Source organism: Bactrocera tryoni, chromosome 1, assembly GCF_016617805.1.
Source record: "Bactrocera tryoni isolate S06 chromosome 1, CSIRO_BtryS06_freeze2, whole genome shotgun sequence".
Classification (NCBI taxonomy): Eukaryota; Metazoa; Arthropoda; class Insecta; order Diptera; family Tephritidae; genus Bactrocera; species Bactrocera tryoni.
The window spans coordinates 2004655-2032549 of NC_052499.1; the positions used below are offsets into that span (position 1 = coordinate 2004655).

The 27895-nt window shown below is 34.5% G+C and overlaps 1 protein-coding gene across 1 annotated transcript in view; it reads right to left on the bottom strand.

The window, feature by feature from the left end:
• LOC120775658 (poly(U)-binding-splicing factor half pint) overlaps window positions 1–21107 on the bottom strand; it is a 249908-nt gene extending 228801 nt beyond the window's left edge. Inside the window, exon 1 of the mRNA XM_040105925.1 lies at window positions 20648–21107. Coding sequence (XP_039961859.1) covers window positions 20648–20751 — 104 coding nt within the window. The 5' untranslated portion in view covers window positions 20752–21107. The remainder of the gene's footprint in view (window positions 1–20647) is intronic.
• Window positions 21108–27895: the final 6788 nt, after the last annotated feature.

Here is a 27895-nt window from a genome sequence, read left to right on the forward strand (position 1 = left end):
ACTTTTAGAATTATATTAAATAACAAAACACAATTAAAACTCAACTGTTTAATGAAGATATCAAAATAAATATAGGGACAGGGTCTTACAATTCCATAATTTATTCCTCGAACATTTTTCTATCTCTTAACACAAAAGATAATATATTAATGGCAAATAAAAGCTCCAAAATATACATAACTCATAGACAAAGACTAAAATATGGTTAAATGCGAAGAAAGGTTGGTCGACATTTTAATGTTTGTTTAATTATAAACCGCCTAAATGTAGGCAATATTTGAGAATCTATAGGACAATATAAAATATGTTGCCTACATTTAGGGTGTAATTAATTCAAGAACACAGTTGATAGTTAATTTGAAAAAATTATGAGACATCACGAGCGGAATGTATTTAAGCACGGCCTGTTAATTTTTCGCAATATATTTTTTATTAATACTTTTAAGTAATTATTCGATAAAACTTAAATGAACTCTTCGCCGTTGAATTGGAGTATAGAATTTTCAGGCATAAGAAAAGAATTGCTTGAAAATATATAAGGTACACTTTATATTTTATTCATATCAATAATTAATGTAGATATGTATGCACATAAATACAGTATGTTGGTCAACCTTTGTAATTTTACCCTATTGATTTTATAAAACTTCAGCAGCTTTATTTTCAATTTTATTTCGTTGAAGTTTCATTAAAACTCTTATCCAGTATTTTCGTACTTATGTAACTTTGTACTGAAATTCTATATGTGTCGCTTAAGCTGCTAAGGATGTGTCGCTAATATAGCGAAAACTTTCCAAAGGATATAGTGACTCAATTGTTCAATGAAAGCACACACATACGTATGTTCATATGTACATATGAAAGGACTCTTCTTCTTTGGTATAATACCAGGCTAACTCCTTACCAGTTCATTATTTGGTAAAGCCGGGATGTAAAAAAGAGCAAAGGCAAGAAGAAATGCGAGGAAGTGAGCTTAAGCTTGAAAGCGGCACTAAACTGCACTCCATTTTCTAGCACACACACAGCCACAGATACATATTATATACATACATACATACTATATGTATATGTATGAACCGCTGAAGTAGCCGAGTCAAGAATCTTTGGCATCTCCTTGGCATTCAGAGGTTTTCATTTCAGTTTAATAACAGAGCAGCAGATTGAAGTCGTAGCGACCTTTCCACATATGTATGTGTGCGCATTTGTTTTGTTTTCGTTTTCGGTTCTTTCTCTCTTTTAGTTCAGCTGAAAACTCATCACGGCAATGGTGCTGTCAGGCGTTACTTTGCCGCAGGCTGCAGCTGTATAGACGCCATATATTGCATACATGCATTCACACATACGTACGCGGATTTACATGTGTAAGCATGTTGCACATGTTGCTCTCGTTTTGGCCCCTATATTGCAAATCGGCGAGCCACTGCAAGACTCTTTAGCTTTCATTTTGTTCCAACTTGTAGTGGTTTTGTCACCGTTTTTTTCCATTTTTGTTTTCTATCTCTCCATTTTTTATTGCCATATACATATGTATGTAGGATGCTATGCGACTTCTACTTATCTCATGCAAGCGCATGGAAAATGTAGCATACTTGTTGGCGTTACATGTATTACATGTTGCATTTGGTGCATTCTTCGTGCGCGTTTCGCCATTAATGCCCCTCCAGAGCACAAAAGCGGCTGAGTGTGAGTGGCGACGTCGAGTGGTCACAAAAGACAAACCAGCCACCTCCATACAAAACAGGTCAGCTGAAAAGTTCCCGGCCTGATACTATGAACAGTCGCCTGGCAAAGTTACGACGTCTGTATTTTGGGGCGCGATAGGAAAAATTTTTAGTGACTACCTTGATAAGGAAAGGACCATCAACAGCGACCGTTTGAAGGACGAAATCGTCGAAAAACGCTTCGAATTTTTTCCGCATTCACCGTATTCTCTAAATTTGATCTGCAGCGACTACTTCCTGTTTTCTTCACTCAAAAAAATGCTCGCGGGGAAAAAATTTTCGTCAAATGAAAAGAAGATCGCCGAAACTATTTTGAAGCAAAGGGCAAATCGTACTACAAAATTGGTATCGAAAAGTTTCGTCACTTCAATCAGTGTATCATCCTTGAAAGGAGCCGAGGACTTTTCAGCTGATCTGTTAACATAACATAGCGGTGCATTCAACTTCATTTAACGTTGTATTGCTTGGATTGTTTGGCGTACTGCGCTACAGTTTGAAGTGTGCAGTTAGCATTCAAGTAGCTTGCTTCATAGTGGGATGAACGGTAACGACTTGCTGCTTGCTGAATAAATCTTATAACACTAGAGACAACTAGCATCCAGTGATTTAAAGCCAGAAACCTTTTTTGGTTTAGTTGTAGAAGAATTTGTTTGCTGTATTCTACAAAACAAGCCTGAATTAGGAACCTCTGTCTTATCTGGATATGCATGAACGTAGTTGTAAACTTCTTATACTTGATAATGTGTAAAATGCTCTATGAGAATATTTTTATTTCAGAAATACATCCAGAGATTTTATATGACGAAAAGAAGGCCCAAACTCGCATGGCGTACTAAGTCATTCAAAGGAGGAACTTTCGCCGAACAAAGATAAAATCATACATAAACGCGAACTAAGGGCATTTAAGAATGCCTTCAACTTCTAGTACTCTGGGACCTCTGATATGCAAAATGCTTTAATGAAAGACTTCTAAAACTTTGAAAAGTAGACTACCAGAAAACAGGCTTTCTCTCGACTGAATTCAGAACCATCTATGTCATCTATCTTATTTAGAAATATTGGCTTGGTTTTTTATGTTACGCAGCTTATTTCAAATTTTAAAACAGTCTGCTATACTAAAGTCATGTTTTATTTTAATCAAAATGGCACAGACTTACTGGGCCCTGATATTATTCAAATTTCAAGGTACGGAGTCTAAACTGATTTTTTCAAGGTGTTCCAATGTCAAAATTTTTGTTGTCATAAGTTATTAAATAGATCACATTGGTTCCATATTAATTTATTTTTAACGGTAATAAATCCTAATATTGCGCTTAAAGCCACACAAATACCAATTTCTGCGTATTCTGTCTGTAAGATTGAGCAAAAAGCCAACCTTCACGCACTTTAGTCATTGATTAAAGAAGCCAAATATTAATTTATATATTTGTAGGTATTAGTACACACATACATACATATGTCTATTTTCTATTTTCGGCCATTTACTAATTTACACTTAATCTGCCACTTCGTGACACAATCCTATTTATGCCTGTCAACGAATGCATAAAATTTATTGCCGTCCGCATTTCTCGCTCTCTCCTTCACTCTCTCGCCAACATCGTAGGTTTTTGTAAATTAAACATAAACTTTTGAGCCAAACAACTTTTTATCGCCTTTTTTAATCTCCTCACGAAATAATAGCAAATTAGTCAACTAATATTGATTAACTGTATAAATCACACGAAAAGTATGCGCATGCCAAATTGTGATTGCATAAATTATTTGCCTATCATAGTAAGGCGCTCGCACCACTACCGAAAAAGCTGCTTCTTTCTTGCAATTTCAAGCACGCTGCAGGCGAAATGACATTCAAATTAGTTGCGGACATTTCTTATGCTTCTTAAGTGGATTAAAAAATAATAATCGTGTTTTTTTGTTTTTGTTTTTGTGCATAACTAGTTATTTAACTGAACGCGCACTGCGGCGGTAGCAAAAAGCAAAATAATTAACATTGAATGCAAGCCGTATACACATTAGGGTGGTTCTAAAAAATTCGAAAAATACTTTTTTCTAACATTCGCGAAAATTAAGCCGAATAGTATTCAAATGTACGTGCCATATATTTGGGTAGCCCTTGTGAAATAATCTATATTAATTTTTGGATTTAGAACTTTTTTTACAGAGGAGAATAAAGTGGCCATTACCGTAAATATATAAGTGTCAAAGCTTAGGGAAAGCAAATCAGGATCAAGTTTTATCTGTGATAATTTTCCTAATACTTGATTTCTCAAATCAACGCAAAAACTACCTCTATATGTCTAGCCTCCATAAACGGAACATTATCCCCAGTGCGACTAGTTTATACCGCCTTATATAAGATTCAAAAATTATGCGTAATATCTCTAACAGTCGAACTATCGATTATTAGCAAACTATCAAAAAATTGTCTACTGAAACATCCGTTTAAAACATCAAATTAATTAAAATTGTCATTCCACTTTTAAGAACTACCCTAATATGAATAATTATATACAAAATATTGCTCGTGCAAAGCACTTAAGCGCCGAGCAATCAAATTTATTTAAATTTAAAGCGTTTTATTATTTGCAGCTCGTGAAAGTCTTTTATTTATTTTTTTTTTTCTGGTGAGCCATATTAAATTGGCACTAAATTAATGTCGAACAACACTAAACACAAATACACCTTTATTGAGTCGGACTATTAAAGCCACTTTACTTCCATTATGTGCTCGGTAGACTTAATCTGCAATAAGCTGATTGTTTTAAGTAGATAACCGAGCGCGGAAGTGATACTTTAAACCCTAAATTAATATGTTATTTCGGTCAAGAAAAGCTGTTTTTGGGTTTTGAAATTAATACTTTTAAATTCTATGTAGGACATTGGGTGTTTTGATTGATAAAGAAGTAGAGGTAATCAGTAAATTATTATCCTAAACTAGAGCATTAGATAAGTAATGGGAAGTATTAGATTAGATTGATGAGCGAGGAATGCACCGCGACCTTAGGTCTATTGTGCCCTCTCATAAATTACAAAGACTCTCGTAGCCCCAGCATATTGATAAAATCCAATGTACTGCTGGGTGCTAGCGCAGCGATGTAATGGGGAGTATACTTTGACCTCAAAAGATGGGCGAAGATAACATAATTTGACAGGCTTTGGTCTTACGACGAAATTTAAAGGGTTACCACTTTCCGAAGCGTATAGCGTAATAAATTTAACTTTTCTTAAGTATACAGGCGAAGGAAAAACGATATGTGTAATTGAAACCACTAATATTGAAACAAAATTGAAGTTTTCGTTATAAAATGGTTATATATTGGTTATTATATCTGACAATTTCTTTCAATTTTTTTTTTTTTGATGATACGTTGTCTTGCGTTTTAGGTAACGTATATAAAAATTAAACACATTCGCGTCTTCGATTCACCCATTTAGAGCTAAATGTGGCATAATCAAAGAAACATACGTGGAAGTCAAGTACATACACACATACATTCGTACATACATACAGAAAATGTACAGCCGTTATGCATTTTCTCTTTCATTTCCAAATATGCCAGCCTGTCACATGCAATATTAGCCGTTATTTATCACAAACGCCCAATGCGCCTTTGAAGGTCTACACTCTTGTCTGACCAAAGCGCATACTTACAAGATTTCGTTGCAAAAACCAAAAGCAAACATATTCATAAAATTTATGCCATGTTGTCGTCACTTAAGCGTTTGCGAATTAATCAAACGAAAATAAATATGAAACAACAAAAAAAGTTGCACGCCCACCACCAGAGAGAAAAAATCTGGCTAATTTCTGTTACATGCGACAAATTTTGCGTTTTTTTCTTTCTTTCACTTTGATATTTTTTGCTTGCTTGCTGAAATGTGTAGTTATGGGCCGATTTGGGGGCTCATTGTCTTATGGGCTAACAGAGGCTGCAACGCTTGTACTAACTAGCGTGTACATGTATGTATGTATGTATGTATGTATGTATGTAGGTAGGTCTATATGTGTGCGCAATTTTATTAATTATGATTGGCAGCATAATGTTCATGTGTTTGGCGACTAATACAAACTCAATACACACATATATATGTAAATCTACAGTCGTACATGCTTATTTAAGTATGTGATTTTCAATAACAGCTACAGCATTCATCAATATGGACGCGACCGAAGATGATTAATTATAATGGATAATTATCGAATCGTTAGGAGGTTGACGACTAAGTGAAAAGCTGATTATTGACTGTGGACATAAATAAATTGGTGGATTTAGCCTTGGCAATTAATAATTATCATACTATACGCTCCAATTAGGGAATCGCAGTTAGGTAGGCTTGCTTATGCAAGGAATAGCGTATCAAGGAAAGAAGCTACAACACAATTTTAACGCTTGCAGTGCTGTTAAATGACTTAAGAGGTGAGGGTTAAGAATTGAATGGTAAGAAAGGTAGACATCAACAATGAAGCTTTGCGAAGAAGAAACGATACTATTGGTAACCAAACTGTTACTATAGCGAGAACTAAAAAATATATATATTTAGTCTTTGATAAGTCAGAAAGCCAACGTCCATTTTGAACCACGACTAAAGCACAACACAAAAGTGCTTTGGAAGGACGCCATCTTCCTAATTAAGCAATATCGATAACCAAACATTATAACCGACCTACTTTTATTCAATGAAGTTATTCTGGGAACGCACTTGAAGGCACTGCGAAATCAAGCCAATTATGCGCGCCGCTAGCATGCAAAGGGTGGGAAGATTGATTAGTAACGCTCACTTACATTATCTCCTCCCGTTCAGCGCGTTCAGCTCTATTGGAGTAACGATGAAAGCACTCTGTTGTCTCCGCCAAAAGATTGTTGAACCAACGATTTCTGTCGACCGAAAACCCGCTTTGTGCATATGACACCTAAGCACACCAAGTCCCGTAGAAATAACTTAGCTTGACGAAGGCTAGACGAATTTAGTCAATAATTTTTCAACACACTACTTTTTTTTCTTTGATTGTGTGGATCGACAGTGACAATTGGCTTCGAAGCTATCGACATTGTGACCGACAAATACTATGGATGGTTAATATAAAAGAAACAGCTCTAAACCTACAATGCTAGAAGAAGAGGTCTTGGTTTAAAAAAGCTTCCATAAGTAAACCAGTAAGTGCACCTCCAGGTTTCTGGTTTTGAGACACCTCACAACGCCTAAGGAGTAGATGCAAACATTTTACCTTGTAAGAAAAACCTTTTCTAAGGTTTCACATAGTCGAGCACTAGTACCGTTTTTTTAAATTTTGGTTAGACCCAAGAAATTCCCACCGCACTCGTCCACAACGGCAGTCTGTCGCGGGAGTTAAAATAACTTAAACACTACATTTTTTTATAGACTAGAACTAGGTATCAGCACATAAATATTTCTTTGTGACTCGGAAGCTTAACACATAACCTCAAATGAGATATGAAAAAAGTTGCCAGCTCAACAAAGCTCAGCAACATGTGACTCTTAACTGTATTGAAATGCAAATTCACTAAATAATAAATTACATTTTAGCAGTAAAGGATTTAACGGTACTTTAGTTGACCTCAACAACACGCTGAGCTTAAACCTCGTAACGTCGATTAGTTTTACCTCGTCACATAACTAAGTACATGGCAGCGCCTGTTGACGCCGACAGCGACAGCGACAGCAGCTGGCATTAACTGGATTTCCTCTTTGAGCTGCATTTTGCTTTGAAATTTTCTATGGCTTTAAGTTTTTTTTCGCAGAAACGAAGCAAATCCCGCCATGCACATGCATTTAGTTAAGCATATAAGAATGCGCATAATTTTAATTGCAAATAAATAAACGATAACGTTAACTGTTCGCCTGTTATAACGCTTATTAATAATGTCAGCACCGAACAGCGCCGCACGGTGCAACCTAACAACGATAACAACAACACATTGCCAATGAAATCCCACAAGCGCATGCATTGTTTAAGCGTGCATGTATGTGTGTGTGTGTGTACGTGTGACTAATTAATATGCAAATCGCATGCAAGCAAATAAAATTGTTTACTCACACACACATACGTTGACATGCATACATGATGTAAAGAGATTTTTCCGCTATATAACTTATCACATACTTATTTATGTACATCTAAATGTATAGGCGCCTTTGTGTGCACATATAAAATGCTACAGACCTTCAACATTGTAAATCGAATAAATCAAGAACACTTGCCACAGCTGATATAGTTAATTTTCCAAGCTTTCATTTATTTTTAAATCAGCGCGCCCACATAAAGCGCAGATACAGCTGCAGCAGTGCAAGCTTGCACTATGCGGGCATATATGTAAGTAGATATGTATGTATGTATATAGATAAGTAAGTGCATAGTAAGTGTATATACGTAGATATATACGAGTACATACATATAGTTAGCTTGAAGGTAGAATAAGTGCATATGCGCGGCAAAATAATATTTCTCATTTTAATTTATTTGCAAAATATTTTCTTAATTATATTAGGCATTTTTTACAACACCCCACTTGCAAACAACACCAGGTAGCACAAAGCAAAGCAGCAACCCAAACTGCACAAGAAGGGTGGACACGGAGCGCGAGTGGCAACAAAATATTTCACTTCAAAAAAATGCTGTAAAAATGTTGAATGAGCCAACGACAACAACAGCAAAAAAAATACCGATACAATATACTCTTCGGAATACTTCGATCTCATAACCTGGCTTAATTGAATAGCGGTAGTATTGTATAATCAACCAAATAACTTTATATAATTTTTCGGCTTTCATATGAAAATTTTTTGATGAAACAACAATGTTCAAGCACAGCCTTTTGTTAAATGGCAATAATCAAATCAAGTAACGAAATTATTTTTATTGTGCAATAAAGAAGAGCTGAATTTAATATGACTACAAACTAAAAGAATAAAGTCATAAAAACTCTTAGTAAAGTAAAATTAATTTAAAAACTCGACATTCATCACTTAATTATGGCTGAAAATCCACGCATCTTTATTAAATTAAGACAAAATTGTTTCGCAGTCTGAAAAATATGTCTATGCTAAATATGAGCGCGATCTGCCAAACGGCAAACACAAGACTATGAGTTGTAAAAAGCCTTTAAGAGGGTATTCTAGTCTAGAAATCAAATTTTGGGCAGTTCTTTGAATTTGATTTAAAAAAATCGAAAAATATTTTTACTATCCATTTTTATATGGTGTTTTTATTGATATCTTAAGAATACAGAAAAAAAAATTTACCAAAAAATATTAAAAATTAAAGTAATTAGAGGGGAGGGGGGAGAGACAGGTGTAAAAAAAATGGCGCATCCTGGTGACATTGATCCTGACTCTGCTGGTGGTCTGAAAAAAAAAATCAAAAGAAATTCTTAATCAGTAAAGATGCTGTTATAGTCCCTACCTCAGGGAACACGAAAATTTTTTTTTTTTGAAAAATGGCGACTGCCTGAAAATAAAAATCATTTTTTACGCTTTTTTTTGAAATTCAAGAATTTTTTTAAAATACCTATTGAAAACAAAAATTTTGACACGATGCTGGTAAGAACGATAAAGGATTATATAAAGAAGGTTCACACAAAATTTCAAGTAAATCGGTTGTATAGAACTTGAGATAATGCCGGTACCGTGTGGAAAAAAGTAGTTTCGAGAAAAACGCGTTTAAAAAAGTGAGTCAAGCCGAAACGGGCTAGGTACTGCGTCACTAAAAGTAACTGTAGCTCTTAAAATAATTTTAATTTTTAAAAATCCTTTGGAGCATACATATGTTCTTAAGGGTCTAAACTTTAAATATATGAAAAACAAAAAATCGAATTTTTCAAAATTCTAGAGTAGAATACCCCCTTAAAGACGGTCAAGAGATCGTTGAAGACATGCCTCGTTCTGTACGATTTTCGACCTCTTCAACTGATGAAAGTATTACATAAGAAAGAGATATGGTCCTTGAAAATCGCCAGGCAAGTGTTATAGTGATGGCAAGAAAGCTCGACATCTCTCGGGAGTTCGTTGGAATGAAATGGTGGATATTTAATTTAATTGAATTTTTAAATTTTTTATGAATAAAAGCAAATGCAGAACTTTCTTATTAAAAGCAACAAAAATAAGGTATGTATAACCCGTGTCTAAAATGCTGATGACCGGTGTAATGGGCTTGCATATAATAGTAAGATTGCATAAATCGTGATATTTCACGCTTTGAAAAATTTGCAAATAAAGGTTTCATGATGATTAACGCCTACAAAAACAGATTTGCCAATCAGTTAACTATAAAATAAAGTTTCGCAACGGGAAATATTTAAACAAAGTACTTTTTTCGTTTAAGAAAGACATTAATTAGTGCTGCTTGCGATTTTTTGTTTAGATGTAAAGTTTTATAAATTGCATGGCACGACAAAATCTTTGAACAGAGCTCCTGGAAATGGATTAGCAAAAAATAAACAAAATATCAACTAGAATAGACCTAAATTTAAGGAGTCTGCGTAACCGATTTTTAACTTCAGTGGAGCTAAGTTCAGAGTTGAAGGAGGGATATTCGGCGGATGTAAGTGCCCGCAGGCTCTACAGCATGGGCCTTAAGGCGAGAAGACCAAGAAAAAAGACTTCTCTAAATGCAAAATTGAGCACAGTACGCCTCATTTTTGCACGAGAACATCGAAACTGAATTCTAGAAGATTAGAAGATTGTTACGTGGTTCGGGTGGAATTTCCTACTATAGTTGCAGTGAATTTGCATTTATAAATTGTTCTTTAATTGCTTCTGGATACATTGACATTATTAAGCACTTTTTGGAGCCAACAATGGATGCCTTGTTTCCTATAATCATCGACTCAATATTACAGCATGACTCTGCGCCGTGCCATCGCGCAAAAAATAAGTATTGTATATATTATAATCATTCCTCTTTTCTCTTAGAAATAAGCAATACACAAAATCTTTTTGAAATATCGTATATTAAAGGCGAAAATGATGATTGGAGCGAGGCGGTATAAGAACTCTGAAATGGCTGAGAAATAGCCCAGATTTAAATCCTATCGAGAATTACTGGGCTATTTCGAGAAAACAAGGAAAACTCCTAAGGCAAAGCAGAGTTAAAATTAGCTTGGAATACCGAAAAATTTTCGGCAATTTGATTCGTATTTTTCGAAATTCCGAGAGTAGTAATTTTATTAGCCACTAGAAAGACATGAATTTAAGTAATTTATGCTATAATGAGAACATAGGTTAAGGTTTTTAGTTTTTTGTTCAGAGATTTTCAGTTTTCAGTTCCAAAATTACTCCATTTACGAAAAATAAATCGATCACGTGATTGAGTTTTTCTGATATAAAAAAGTATATTAATATTAAGTCTATATTTCATAGCTAATTAAAAGCAAAGTTATTATTTTCATAAAACTTGAATATGAAAATATTTGTAAAAGTAAAAAATCATAAATTTTAACACAATATTGCTATAAATCACTCTTCCATTGTAGTAAGCACTCTAAATTATAATTTTTATGTTCATTTCGTTTTGAAGTTAGTTCAAAAAATGCAAGAAACGAGGCGGGTGGAGGCACATGCACACGAACAAATAGTATATTCGTGCGTTATCAAGCGGCGTTATGGTAATTATTCAACGCTCCGCGCCAATACGTTAATTGTAATTAATATCTTTCGATGAAATTAGCAAATGCGCGACGACACACAAAGTCGCGTTGTAAATTTGCGACCAAAAGAAAATATTTAATGCAGAAAAATTAAAACAAAAACTCAATTTATTCATGTTGCATTATGTAGCAAGACACAAATTGAGTTCATTATCTGCAAGGTTGCTCTACTTTCATAGGCAAAGCGGCATAAATACCAAAATGCGCTGAAGCAATGAGAAAAACAACAGCGATAAATCCAAAAAATATGCAATGAACGTTTAATAAATTTTTGCTCGTGGCTGTGAGTACGGTTATAACAAATTGTAAAGCTTATGAAAATAAAATCGAGATATATCTATGCCTAGATTTATATACTAATATGTAGTATATACATATGTGGGTATGTATGTAAATTACATATACATATGTATATGTATATAGAAGCAAACTAAGGCGAACTGCGAGTAAATGTCGATAACAGGCGTATGTATAATACACACAACAACAAAAACAAATAAAAAACAAAACAACAAAAACAAATAAGAAACCAAAACAACAAAAATCATAAAAAGAAAGCCAAACAAATCACAAGCCATTCCTTATGTAAAATAGGGTATTTGGAGCACTCGAGACCGGCGCCCAAGACAACAAGGAAATAGACGAAATGTTGATTGGATTTAAAGTGACAGTAATAAATGGCAACAAATGCGCGCGGCCAAAACGTCAGTGCTGCGAGTATTTTGCTTTGCCGCGCCAACGTCAACGCTCAAAGTCAGCACACAACAACACGCGGCGTTGCGCATCGCTACGTTTAATTTACATTTTCATTTTCCTTTTCATTTCATTTGTGTGTGCGCGCGTGTATTGGTGTATTCATGTACACGTGTGTGTGTGTGTGCGTGTCTTGCCTATTCGTCTGCTTATTTTCAATGGCACACAAAAAGCTTGAGCGCGTGCGGCGGAAAAGTTGCGGCGTTTAAGTGTGTGTGTGTGCGCGCTGAGTAGTTGTTGTTGCGGCAGCGTTTGCCATGCCGCATGACCATTCGTCACGCAGCGATTTCGTTGTTGTCGTTTGGGATTATCAACACTCTACTAGTTCATTTGCTTTTGTTTTCCCGAACGCTTGAGCACTTCAGACCAGCAGTTCTTCCACTCAGGTGTGTGTGTGTGTGTGGACTTGGGCGCGCCGTAGTAAAGGAAATTCATCAAATTTTGCTAGAACATATTCATACGCAATTTCGTGCAGTTGTTCGTTCACTTAATTTTATTTTAGGTATTGTCAAACTATTTTCGTTTCGAAATAATTTTAAAAATAATATTTACTTACGCAAATGTCGACGAAATTCCAAAACTAGAGTGCAAGAAACATGCCGTTATAATTGGGTCATTATTCTTAAAAAATCAACACGAAGGATTCTGAGATTTTTATACTCTTGCAACATGCTGCTACTATAGTAGTACACCTTAACGGTTGGCAAAAAAAATACGAGTTTGTAGATGGTCGTAATCGGACAACTGCCACGCCCACAAACCGTCATGAATCGAAAATGTATAAAGCGCCAAAGCTAAGCACTGAACTAAGATATAAAACTGTAATTTGCCACATAAGATCGCAGTAGCAAGTGGCACCTGTGGGCAAAAAAATTTAAAAAGCGGGCGTGCCCCTGCCTTCTAATAAGTTTAATGCTTATCTATAGGAACTTTTACCAACATTGTGAAAATTAATCAAATCGGATGATAACCCTGCTCTCTCTACAAATAACGGTACTGTTAAAAACTACAGGACAAGCTACTCAAGTCCCTCGGTACTGAGTATATGAACCCAATGTTTATATACGTAGTTGACTTTTTACCGAAAATATCGGTCAATCCTTTCCTGACTGCAATATGTCTGAGTACTACAAATAGGTTGAATTGGGTCAATACTTACTTTAGTCCCCATATACTTAATATAAAGGTTTTCGAACTTGCGTGTGCCCTTATACCGCATGCATTGGCCAATATGTGAGTTGTCTTAATAAAATTAAGGGAGCGTTTTTTCTTATAACGGTGCATAATTGTGCTTAGAATGAGTAAAGTCGGGTGTATAATTAAGAAGCTTTATGTACATAAACTTAGTTCCCTGGCTTTACTCCGTGCATGTTGCAAAAGTATGCAACGTTTGGTTGCATCAGAACTTAGCGCTTCCTTACTTGTTTCGTTCAAAATTTACTCACCGATGGATGGAATAGAAAAAGAGATGTTCAAGGTATTCTGCTATTCCTGCACCTTAATTTTCAACGATTCTACGGCACTTCATAGCTTAAAATAGCGTGTCGTTATGTTACACTGTCGAGCTTTCAACAAGGTGATCAAATTTAATATGAAAGCTTTCTTGGACACAGTTCTTAGCACATTAAACGTATTATTTTGCTTAAATGGTATTAACCGTTACGCGATTTTGTTGGTATAAAGTTGTATTTTGAGAGCGAAACATGTTCCTTGGATACTATCTTGTGTGTGGAAATTCTTTTAAGAAGCTTAATAAGCTCATACCAGGCTTTTTATTGATTATACTAGAAGGTTAGCAAAGATCGGATTGAACTAGTGAGCTGTTACAACAAGGCCAAATTGGTCTATTTTATGGTTGCCTGGATGACTGGGCTTGTGAGAGAGAGAGAGATTCAGTATGTACCTTATTAAATACTAATTCTTTCTGAACTGAGTTCCATTGGACTCATTTCACGACTACAACTTATAAACTTAACATCCGACATGCATTCATATTTGTTCGTAATGATTTATATTGAGTTTAGATTCAGCACTAATGTACTTTGAAGCTCCATTCGATCTCAAAATGGAATTCCCTGTGATACGTTCCCTGAGCAACTTATTTGCCATCAGCGCAGAGTCTGCACTCAGTGGAGCAATCATCGCAACTATTCCTCATTTATCAAAACATTAGAGCGACAAAGAAAACAAAAACAACGACACAACCGTCAATCATCAACAGCAATAACATATATGTAAAGCTGTTGCTAACAACGACGATGGCACGCCCCACCAACCCCCATGTCGCATACGCCCAACGCTAACTAAATTGTATGCAGCAAAGCCAAACAGCAAATCGTTAGCGTAATTAGTTTAATTGTGCTGGCAATTTGCGGATGTCAAGGAGAAGGCAGCAACTGGCAAGAATGGCAAGAGTGGCAAGCAAAGATACGGTCTACGAAATCGGGCGAAGCAAATATTTTTCTAGCTGGATATGTAGATAGATGCCTTGAAGTGTAAATAGGTTTTGTTTATATTTATTATTAAATTTTGCTTATTTGTTATAACATATATGTGCATGTGTGTAGGATTATATGTATGTAATGAGGGCTTGCAAGGAATTCCATTTCAGTTGTGCGTATTTCCGTGAAATATGATTAGATACCATTCATTTATTTCCTTTACTGAGCTTTGGATGGTAACGAGATACATATGTACATATGTATGTATATAAGAATAAATATATTCGAATACATACATACAGATCTACATTCGAAAAAAATTTCTAAATTATTTCTATTTAGAGACTTCTGAATAATTTACTTTCATTTAAAGATTTTGTGTTGTTTTCAGCTTTCTTCTTTAATACGAGGACGGTTTAATAGGTGAGTGATTTTTCTGTCATTGCTATCAAACATTTTAAAAACAATATCACTGCTATGTATAACTATATAACGAAAATTTGGTATAGTTTCCCGGAATAATTAAGAAATTGATGGGGAAAATGTTCTTGGTAGTCGAAAAAGTCTTTTCGTATTTTGTCAATAGATGTCGTTGCAGTCGTATATCTCCAGTGCTACCAATCACATTGTATCATACCATACAGTGTTGAAAAGGTGAGATTTTAGGCTTCATTGAAGTAAAAATTTAAATTCGGAAAAAAGTTAGAACTGTTCAAAAATGAGTGAAAATAATGAAGAAATTCGCTATATGTATTTTGAATTTTTTGTATAAAAAGGACACACAAGCCACTAATGATAACGGTTCGCTCGCCTCCGTTCTAGAAATTTCTAAGTGAGTGACGCACCTCGCTCTGATCGACCTATCGTTGAAAAAGTCGATGATTCGTCAAAAACTGGGAATGCTAGCCTGGGAAGTTTTGATGCAACCACCATATAGCCCTGACCTTGCACGATCGGACTACCATTTGTTTCGGTCAATACAGAATTCCCTTAATGGAGTAAAGTTGGCTTCAAGAAAAAAACTGTGAAAATTAATTGTCGCAGTTTTTCGCCGAGAAAGCAGAAAAGTTTTACCCTGATGGAATAATGTCTGTAGCGGAAAATGGCAAAAAGTGGTCGGCCAAAATGGTACATATGTATTTGGTTCATTAAAGTTCATTATAAATATAAAAAAAAAATAAGTTGATTAGAAACACGAAAAGACTTTTTCGACTACCCTATATATTATTCAAAGTTATATGTAAGGATATACTAGTATTCGAGGCCACAGATAATTTCATGAAGGCTTTGTTTTGCCGCAAAAAATATAATCATGTAAAGATGAAAGCAATTATCGAATTCAAAATAACAACTTGTGAGAATCACTCTTCTTTTTGTTATAAACTTTTATAAAAAAATATTTACAAAAATTTACAAAAATCACAGATCTAACAAACAACTCTGAAAGTAAAAAATCAGATTGCATAAGCCACCATTGAATGAGTAATTGAAAAAATAAGCAATTTTTTGCATTCTAATCCGCAGCTTTTGTATATTTTAATTAAAATATTTCGACAGAAGCTTGTCGGTGCGCTCGCATTTTGTTTTCGTTGCGGACTTTAACTTTCGATCTCGATGCTGTTAATGACGCGTGCACACACACATACGAACATATAACTGACTTCATGATTTTAACAGCGCATTTTTGCGGTTTTCTCTTTTACTGAACATATGTACATATATTTACGAGCATACATACATATGAGCATATGTGGAATATATACAAACGTACACACCTCCACCAAAATATGTTAATTCTACGAAATTCAACCGCTTAAGCTAGAAACAAAGCTTAAATGAATACAAACGCGTGATTTTGAGCGAATTGATAATTCGTCAGCGGCCTTTTTACAACTTGATTTTGCTTTTTACTTATTTCTACAAAGATTTTTTGTTGTTTTTTTTCAGTTTTTTCTATTTGTTGTATTTTATGCTCGTGTAAACTTTTATATACACGCATATATTTCGATTTTATTGCTGTGGCAATAAAATTAGTGTGTTTAAATGTGCGCATGCGTAGAGATTTTTATCACTGCGCGAGGGATTTGTCGAAGCGCGCCAATGCAAAGCCGTTGATTAGCGTGTTTTTGCAGAGAAGACAAATACACGCGGCGTATTTATGCTTCTGTTCTTGTAGATTTGTTGATTTCATGAAACGCTGATGGCCCTGTGGAAACACACCAGCGTTAAGTCATTTCGATTAACAATGTCAGCTTCATCAGCAAGGCAACAACTTTGAGTGTACAAGTTCAAAATTCAGCACCCAAACTCAGAGTATGAGCTTAATTTTATCATTTCATCGCTTAAAACCCTCACCTCAACATATGCCTAGTCAAATTTATCTTATATAATTATCAAATAAAACAAGTGACCTTGGAAAGTCCAAACAATGCTGCTGTTCGCTCCAATTTGTGAGAGGCGTCGTTGTTATTGCTTTCTTAGTAATTGAAAATTTTTGAAGCCACTGTCAACACAAAATACATACAGACACTTAGTCATACACACATTATTGACACATAAATATATGTACATAAAGGGTGTTCCAAAATCACCGCAAGATTTGAATATTTATGTATAAAATTGTTGACAACCATAAAAAAACTAATCCACGCTGACAGTTTGCTTAGTAAAAGTGAAGCGTTACACGATAGAACAACGTTTCTTCATCATTTTGAACAATATTTCCAAAATAATGAAAGCTTGACGATCGCAGTTCGAAAATTTCACGCAAAATATGGTCGGACTAGTGTTTTAATTCGTCAACTGTGCTGATTAATTGAAATTGCGGCAATCTTGTGTAAATATTGGAACACCCTGTATACATTCTATCTGTACCTTCAATCAATTCAAGAGGCAATTAAGCTTAGAATTGGGCCTTTGCATGAAATTGACTAGCACACACACACTTAAACAAATGCCACTTAATTTAATACATAAAACTGTAGATTTTATACTTATTTGACCTCTATTCAGCATCCTTTCCTTACGTAGACATACCGGTATGCAGGGTTTTCCAATAGGGATGATATGATTTCTAACTGTCGCTTCGGCATTTTTCCCATTGTACATAGTGTTTACAATTTCATCATGGAAAGATATACGCAAGAACAACGCTTACAAATTATTCAATTTTATTATCGAAAAATAAAGAAAATCATCTCTTCCGATAAGGCTCACTTTATTTACTGCAGTAAATAAACAAAACCGTAGATTCTGAAGCGAAGAAAATCCACAAATTATTCAAGAACAACTATTACATTCACCTAAATTGACAGTTTGATGGGGATTTTGACCTGGAGGAATCATCGATATGTACTTCTTTCGAAATGAAACTGATGACACCATCATCTGCAAAAGAATTCGTGGAGGCCATTTAAATTGTGTTAATATTCAGAACTTAATTCTGTCGATTGCATTTCACATTAAGTAAAAAACATTTGAATTACAACTGGTGTATTTTTCTCTAAGAAATCATATCACTCTTATCGGAAAACTCTGTATAACATATTATATAATTTAGGTAAATGAATGAACTTTGAAGCAACACCATTCACTTCTAAATCTATTTATAGAAAAGTTAAAAAAAAAAATATTTTAAAGATCAAAACACTGTAAGCGAGCATACTCTAGTGCTTGTACATACATATTTACACACATATATAATAAGAGAGTTATAATTCCCATAGACAAAATAAAATGACTTGGCGGCTGGATACGTTTACATACATTTTTGCTAAGACCCTGTAGGAAAATGTTAGCCTTTCTTTTTCTTTCATTACCTTCGTACTTATACACACGATTACACTAAAGCTCAAACGCCGAAGTTAGATTACAATTCCACTGAGTTCGTCGACAACTTGGAACAGCTAAGTCAATCGGTACAGGTAGAAAAATGAAAATTTTTAAAATTAATGAAATATAGGGAAGTTAAGTTATTTTCCCAACCATCTAACCACCGGAAAAATTGTCTTATATTCATTTTCTGTTGGTTTATTTGTCTACGATTTCCTAAAAGATTGATTCCATTATGATACCGCATTTAAGTAATTCCAAACTACATCATACAAGGGAAGTAGTTTTAGAGAAGAGAAAATTTAAAATTTGTTCGGTTACTTGTTTGGTCACGTAGTCAATAAATCTCCAAGAAATGATTTGTTTTTTTTTTTAACTTAAACACCCAATAAAATATAACAGCTGAGATAACAGAGACAGCTTTGCTGAAACCGCCCAATTTAGAAGAGCTTTAAAGATTTGCAGAACCATTTGCGAAAACCCTCAAATTTGAGATTTACTTGAATGAGCTTTTCGAAACATTTCTTGCAGAACCTCCTCCAATGGTTATATGGTATATTTAAACTCAGCATTTTCATTGAACATTTTTAACAGGAACGACAGACATAGGGTTGACATTTTCACATTTAAAGTGTCAGCCAGTCGAGCAACTGGCCAACCGGCCCAAAGTCGTAAGCGCCACAGTCAGCCTCAACACCAGCCAAGCAAAGCAAGTACAAAACAGCAACAATTTTATTAAAGAACAGCAAGTCGTATAAATGCTGGGAGGTCGGATGAAGAATGATTTGCTTTAAGTGATACCAATTTGCATATTAAAATCGCGTCGAAGCGAGCGAATATAAATAAAATAAATAAAAACAGAGCATAAGGAGTAGTAACCGTAGCAGAGTGAAATGGAAGAATGGTATAAAATGGCAGAAGGTGCTTACTAGTGAGAGGAAAGCGCGCGAAGAGCTCCAACAAGGAGGTTGCCAGCAGTAAAATCAAGAGTAACAGAAAACAAGTGGTGGAAAAAGCAAAATGAAACGTAGAGCAGTGAACCGTGCTCAACTCATGCCACATGCCGCACGCCACATGGCACTTGCTACTTGCCACATGCCGGCACATGGCACACGCAAAGTAAGGTGGTTTTACGACTAGAATGTTTCGCGACATTTTCGGTGCCTTCAACGACGTTAGCCGCTGAGTTCGCACAGAAACTTAACTTTAAGCGCGCATGTTTGGAAATTCGCACTGCTAAAATCGCTGGACCATGTAGTTAATTGTAGATGTAATAAATGCAATGTTGATTTTTCCCCTATGGACTTATAAAATGGACTTATAAAATTTGCGTAATAGTAAGTCTGCCCCTTAGACAGCGATTGTAACATACATTTCCAAAGCTGTCGAATTTGCAATACCAGAACTGAATCATAAATACTTTTGTTTATGCTATCAAGACGACAAATTGGGGCTATGTAACGAGTTGTGGAACCGAAATCCCATATATTTGGCTCCAACTCATTTCGAAGACAATATTGCTTTATGAGAAATCTGTTTAAAATATAAACGAGTTTGATGAAAGAATTTAATGCGAAAACCGAGATGAACAGAGTTTACTTCTTCTCTGGTTAAGCTGGATTATAGATAAATCTGGCAAAAAATAGAAGTTGTTGAATTGGTATTTCCAGAAAAGGGTCAAAATCAGACATTGCTGGTTTACAGAGCTCAATTTAATAATATGCAGCTTATTAGAAGCTCGAATAAATATTTCAGTTTGAAGAATATAAGATTCAATTAAAACGTTAAAATTGGAGGTTATGTGGAACATGTACCAGGTCTAACAAATTTAAGCAGCTATTAAGATCCCAAGTGATGGTTATACACTCTCACACTTTAAGTGGACGTACAAACCCATACATACACACACACAACACATCGCGGGTGCCTGGCACACTTGTAACCAAGTGAGTTTGACATACACATGTACATGCCAAAACTTTGCGCTGAACAAAAGGCGAAAGAAAAAACTGCAAAGTTGCAAATTTATTATGAATAAAGCTTAAATACTGAATAATTGAAAGAGTTGTCAAGAAGAAATGTGCGTACGACTGTATGAAAGTACGAAAGTGCAAAAAGATGAAAGAATGTGTAATTATATAAGTACGTAAGTGTATAAGTAAGTACGTAAGTGTGTAAGTGTGTAAGTAATTGCAATAAGTGCGAAAGTAGGTAAGTAAGCCGCTGTGTTTACCTTAGATTTGGAACCGCTGCTGCTGCGGCGGCCGCCTGTAACGGTGGTGGCACATTGTACGGGAATGGTAGTTTGGCGGCTAATGCGGGATTCTCGAAAAGCATCTTGACTGATTTGGCTGCTTGCTGCTGCTACTGTTAATTGAATGCTGTTGAATGAATAAACACACTGACGCGCAATATAATGCGATTATTTTATAATTATTTTTGCTTGGCCCAGTGGCAACGGATAATTTAATTTTGTTATATTTATGAAATTTCTCCTCACTGAATTTGCACTGCGCGCGATTATTAAAATTTTCTTTCACTTACATATATCCACTTAATTACAATTTTTTTTACAACTCAACTTTATGTTGCTTTTTGCTATATATTTTCGATATATATATTTTTAAATATTTTTTATTGGTAACTTAAGCTTAGTAGTAACTTAAGCACTTTCATTAAGTAGAGTTGGAAAAATGCTTTCGAATTCATGCGTGAAAAATCTTTTTTTTATTTAATAATTTTATATTTATGTTATAATTCTCAAATATTTTTTTCTATTTTTATTCTTATTATTATATGAAACTTGTGTGGTTTGAGAATACCAATTAAATTTATTACAAATTTGTTGCTTTTCACTTAACTTTTTAGCAGTTTTTTTGCTTACAGTTAAACAAGTGAATTCGCTTGCTATTTAGTTGTTGAAATCTTTCCGATTTTACAGAAATCAATTTATATTTTTTTGACTTTCACTTAATTTGTATTTTCAGATAAACATTGCTAGCCCAGCTAGGAGATTTCTTGAGTTTTCTTTTTATTTTACTTTAGAAAATCTTTGCTTTTAACAACTTTTGAAAATTCCATGGATTTTAATATATTTTATAAATATTCTGATTTTGCTATTATATATTTTTGTTTATGTAGCTGTAATAAATTCACTGTTCTCAATTTATTAATTATATGCAGAAAATTTGTGTTGTTGTTTCAGTGATTTAAATTATATATTTAATTTTAACAGTAGTTTTTTGTAATTATTTATTTTTTTATTATTAGTTGGTGTGTTTTAATTGAAAATATTATTTTTTTATTTGTTATTTCACTTAACTTTTATTAAATTTTTTGTTGTTTGTAACACTTTAGTTGTTATTTATGGGTTATAACTTTTTTATATTTTTTTTACATTCAAATTCTTTCCTTACTCTTCACTCATTTGTATATTTTTCACACACAGTTCTGAAATATTTTGCACAATGTTGCTGTAATTTGTTGCTTATAGACTGGACACTTTACTGCTTTGGTGCTGACTGGGTTGTGCTGAAATGAAGTAGAAAACAATTATTTTATATTATAGCACATTAAAAAATAGTTTTTTCAATAAAAGTAGAAAACACAATAACAAATAAAATTTTAATATAAATAAATTTTAAAAAAAAATTTTAAGGAAATACCACTCTTTAAAATGTACATACATATGGATAGATAAAATATATAGTTTTGTTGTTTTATAAAGACAAAAATTAGAAAAATATATATATAAGAAATAATAAAAAAAAATTAAATAAAATTCATTACAAAATATTTATATTAAATTAAATAAAAACGCCAATATGCGATTTCCTCTCCTTTAAAACAACATTGATTCCCTACTATTTTTCTTAGTATTCATAAATGCACCTACGAAACTGTAACGAACATTAGCTAATTGCCTCGAGCACAATTCTGAGCGTGAGGGCGGCTGTGGAGTGCCACGGGAAACGCTCATGTGCAGTACGTCGCCAGCTGACTTGTTTGCTGATTACGTTTTAATTAAAAATCTTTGTTTTTCACTTGGCAATAGGAACAATAAAACACACTCCAAAAAGAAGTAATGATTGCGGCAACAACAAAAATTAGTTGAAATTTCCAACTAATCAACCAAAACATTTGCGTTCATGATAAAAGAAATTAAAGTCGTCAACTGCGCTGTGTGCCAACGACGCGACGCCGAGAAATCAAAACTCTCCGCCTGTTTTCTCGCACACACTTAATTGCCTCAGGAGGGCGGAGGGGCGTGTAGGTGCGAAGAAAACGAGAAGGTGGCACTGGCATACAGCCGCACACTCGAATTGCTGCCTTTGCAAGTACTTTTTTTTGTTTTTGCTCCTCAACCCTTTTCCATTTTCATTTGTATTAATATTACCTTTTTAGTGCTTTAATATTACGCTTTTGTAGCTTTTTTTGCCACTTTTACGGACACTCTTTTATGGCACTTCATTAAGAATTAAGGGTGACCTTTACCGTCTGCATGGCAACAATTATGCTCTTGATTTTTAGGTTATGATTTTTCATGTTTGTTATGCCGTTAGGCTGAAATTAACTTTCAGTTGTTGGATTGTTGTGGCACGAATGGCACGAGAAGGTCCATTAGCTTCGTCTGTCATTCTCAATTTAGGCCTTCACAGTTGCTGGCAACAAATCGCTCATCTAGCAAAATACAAAAATAAGCAATATCCGTAAGAAATAGTATGTTTTTATTCCCTTAAAGTCGAAGAAGAAGAATCATGTTAGAAGCTTAGTCATCAAAAATTTAATAGAAGACTTGACTCTAGAAAAATTCGAGAAAATTCAAACATTTTAAGCCACTGTTGTTTATTTACATATGCGTTCCCCATAAATGAGAGTTCCATTTCAAATCTCGAATTGAAGTCAAAAAACAACTAAGATATTTTTTTTTTCATTTGGACCTGCTTTTACAGATTTAACAATTCTTCAATTTGATGTTGAGTGTAGGTCGTTTCTATTAATATTGTTGCCTTCCACAACACATTTGTGTAGCTCAATTGTGCGTTTAAGTATTCCATACCTGTGGAGCTTAGGAAAATAATCTGCAAAAGTCTAAGCTTATTTGCCACTTAATGAATAAAACGGAAGGAGGTTAAAAACTTTATTGACGGAAAATATTATATGCGCTTACTCATATCTATGTGTACACATAGAAACATACATACATATATGTATGAATGCAGATATATCAATTTAAACAGGTATACAAAACTAGAACGACGAAAAGGCAAACTTTTATAGCAAAAACGCGGCAGAGTAATCAAAAATTTATACTCACGGATATACGGGCGGGCATAAGTGCATACGTATCCTTGGGAATGAAAGCGAGTACATGCAATAATACGTAATGAGTAACAGTACAATGAAGTCACCAGTGGTGACGCGGGAGCAATATTTAATACAAATAAGATAGGCTTGGATATGACTCAATTCAAGTGAGAAAGTAGATTCTACAGTATTTTTCAATTAATTTCAAAGAGCTTCTATCATCTATGCAACGCTGAAATATTTAACAATTATTTAAATATTTACTCAGTAAAAAAAGAAAAAAGTTTAACTTCTGTTGCTTTAAAGCTATAACACCCTTCATAAATACTAAAGATTCCTTACAACAACTTTTATCAGTTTGTTTGGATGCTATATACTATAAGGACTCGATCTCTACAATTCATTTGGAGATTGCAGCGTTCCCAGGCCAAATCTGATGTCTCGACATTTAAAAAACTTTCCCTAACAAGTACTTGATTGCGATTGTTCAGTTCGTAAGGCAAATACATATATGCTATAGTGATCCGATCAGAAAGATTTCTGCGGAGTTTGCTCTAGTGCTTTAAGCAATATACCAGTCAAATTTCTTGGAGATATTTATTCAATTAAAATAGTTATTTTTTTAGTTTCAGATGTGTCAAAAAATGAGCGATACAAACGGACGGCCGAAGAGACGGACGGACATGGCTAAATTGACCTAGCTCATCCCACTGATAGTTTAGATAAATTCTATATATAATCTCTGACTTTTTCTTGTGGGTGTTACTAACATCGTGGCTTAATATACCCTGCTCAGGGTATAAATATTATAAGCACCTTTAAGTTTTAAAGAGTTTCCACTACGGTATTCGGGAAATTGGGATTATGTTTTATAACAGATAAAATAGTAGTTTTCAATATTGAAAGTAGATCTTAGAAATGTTCCATGTCATAATTCAAGCAAAAAAGTTATGAAATCTGCTTTATTTGTTTTGGGTTGTCGTTACTGGTATTTTTTAAGCACTACTGTAAGCATGCATATAATATGATATATAAACCGCTAAGGTGAAACTTCCTGAGGAGCGGCTGCTTAAAAGGACAATAAAAATTGCAATATACAAAACAATCGAAATCGTAACCTTCTACCACGGCATCACGCACCAGCCTAACTGCCTACGAGGTCACAGATATACAATGTACACATATTTACAATTTTACATGCATGTACATATTTACATTGTTTATTTTTGCATCAACCTTAGCATGTGCCTTTTATAATTTTTATCTCTCTTTACATTATATAAATCACTTTGTTTGATCAATAATCAAAAGAAACTTGCACCACATAACTCAGCTACCGGCTATTATAGTTATTGCTTTTGTTATTTTTATTGTTCTTAGTCACAAATTATTAATATTTTTTATTGGCAGCTTCAACCTCTAATTTGCGTGGCATGCAGCGCTTTGCTGACAGTTGCCAGCGCCACTTGCTCCATGCAAATACACAACTTACAAACACACACACACATACATACATACATATATGTACATACAAACGCACATAAAACTGCCAAACAGTAACCGCCAGCAGCGTCAAGCACACTTTTGCTGATGTTATTACGTTTTTTTGTTTTTGTAATTGAATGTACGCGCGGCATACAATAGGCAAGCAAAATAAATCACTCGTTAGCAAACGCTCAAACTGGTACAACCGCCCGCATGAGGCGACTTTTGTCAACTGAATTCGGAATTCATTCGAGTCGTGCGGCGACCGCGATGGAGATGGCCACACTTTGGAGCATATTCAGCGCCAAAACCCCCAAAACCAAAATTGAACAAAAACAAAACCGAAACAACAACAACATTAGCAAAAGTTGTACAAACGCCGTAGTAGCAATGTGTTGCCACGAGCGTCCGATGACGCATAATCGGCAGCATTGCTTTGCCTACACTTGTTGTTCTTGCTTTTGTTGCTGTTGCTGTTGCGGTGGTGGTAGTGCAGGTAGTGGTGGCGTTTAAGCTGGTTGTGGAGTTGGAGTGTTGGAGCGCGCTCGAGTCTGCCATGTGACACTAGTAGGCCGTTGACGTAGACAACAACAGAAATTTCCACCCGCTCATTGTTGCAAGAAATAGTGGTCGTTGCTGTTGTTGTGCCTTTCAAATTTTTGTTACGGTTATAGCCAGTTGTTTATGTGTGTGTTTGATTCTTTTTGAAATTTCTATGCAATTACGCTCTCTACCATTTCCAAAATACTCGCTTTCTCTCTCTCGAAGGAAGTCTCTCCTCATTTGAAAGCAAGTTTGTGTTGAGCCACGTTTTGGCAAAATTTCGTCAGAGTCCGTTTATCCTTGCAGTTGAAAGAGATAGCATGCTTGCGAAATTATTACACGTCAGGATGGCGCTCTGAGAGAGCGAGGTGATAAGAGAGTGCGTGCGCTGGCAGGTAACTTATTGGCAGTAATGAATGTCGATATTTAAGCAATATTATAGCACATACATATACATATATACATACTTATATGTACATGAATTTGTATATATAAATATTTACATACAAACATATCAATATTTATAGTAACAATAACCTCAAAAAAGTTACATGCAACAACAAAAACATTGCAGCATCGCATTGTATGGCCAAGAGGATTCACATACATGGCCATACACACACACATGCACGCGTACGAATGTAAACTGAGAACGTGTCTTTATCCGCCTTTAGCGTCTGCAGCGTGCTTGGAGTTTTGGCAGCAGAGTGACGCGCGATATGCGGCGGAAGTGCACATCAACAATGCGGCTGCCAATATTCGATAAACACCGAAATGGTCAAAAAGTAATAACAGCGTAATAGGCCTCACTCGTGAGTAGTGTCTGACCGAATGCTTGATTGCATGGGGGATGTAAGGAGATGGTTGTGCGTTTAACAGAAAATTGTAAACAAGAGTGTAGCGAATTCTTTCTCTATATGACTTCAAGGGATTTTTGATACATTCGTTTTATGCGTCAAATCTCACTTAACCGATTTAGCTGCTTTCAATTAGATTTTTTCTATTAACGCTTTTGCGTGGAATTGGCCCTAGAGCAAAATTTATCAGAGTAAAGTCAAATTTATAGATGATAACTAGTTGAAGATTATTTCTGCAAAAAAATACTCAACAGATGTCGCTGATGACTGACTGTTTTCCAAGACATTTACATATAGTATGTGTGTATATTCTGCGATTTCACCATTTTTTTAATTGAATTACGGTAAATTTGTATATGTATATGTATGTATATTTTGATTTCAAACTGTTTTTACACCTATATTCATTATTTTTCTTTTAACAAAATAAATGTTCTTATTTCAAACATAAATTAAAAGCCTATAAACACAATATTTCAGAATTCCGTTCTATTCTGTGATTATTATTTCCAATCCACTTATACATACATACTTATGTGGCAGTTAAAATTGTAAAGTTAAAAATATCCCTTACTGAAGGCCAGATTTACCATCGATTCTTACAAATATCCAAATGAGACTTCACTACAAACCCGATTTCTTCTTTAGCCTTAGTGACCACTTCATAAGAACTCTCACATTCTGTCTGCCATAGTTCGCCATTAACTCCGCTGACAAAATTCTTGAAATAGCCACCATTTAATCCATTTCCTTTTGCGCTTATTCATCCTTTTTATTTGCCTTCTTGGCATATGTATGTACTTACATACAAATATTTGTTTGTAAAAGTACAGTGATGGCAGAATTTTTTTCATTTATTTATTTTATTTTGTTATTTTATATGTTATTGGTTATTTCAGCGAGTTTTCGTTGGTTGATGGCTTTCAGGAGGGCGTGGCTTCTCTTATTCTAGTTTCCACTACTGCCATTTAATTAAACATATTTTTTTATAATCTTTACTTTTTTCATTTATAATCATTCTAAACAGTTTATTCACATTTTTGTTTTTTGCACATATAAAACGTAATATGATAATTAATCTACATTTTTGAGTCTAAATATTGTTTTAATACATTTTGCTACTGTAATTTAATTAATGTTTTAATTAATTTAAATTTTTATTTTGTTTTTAACTTGTTTCGTTTATTTTAATTTCAGTTTTATCTTCCATTTTGTTTTATATAATTTTTTTTAAATATATTTGTGCTTTAATTACGCTGTATTCTAAATTTAATTTATATATTTATTTT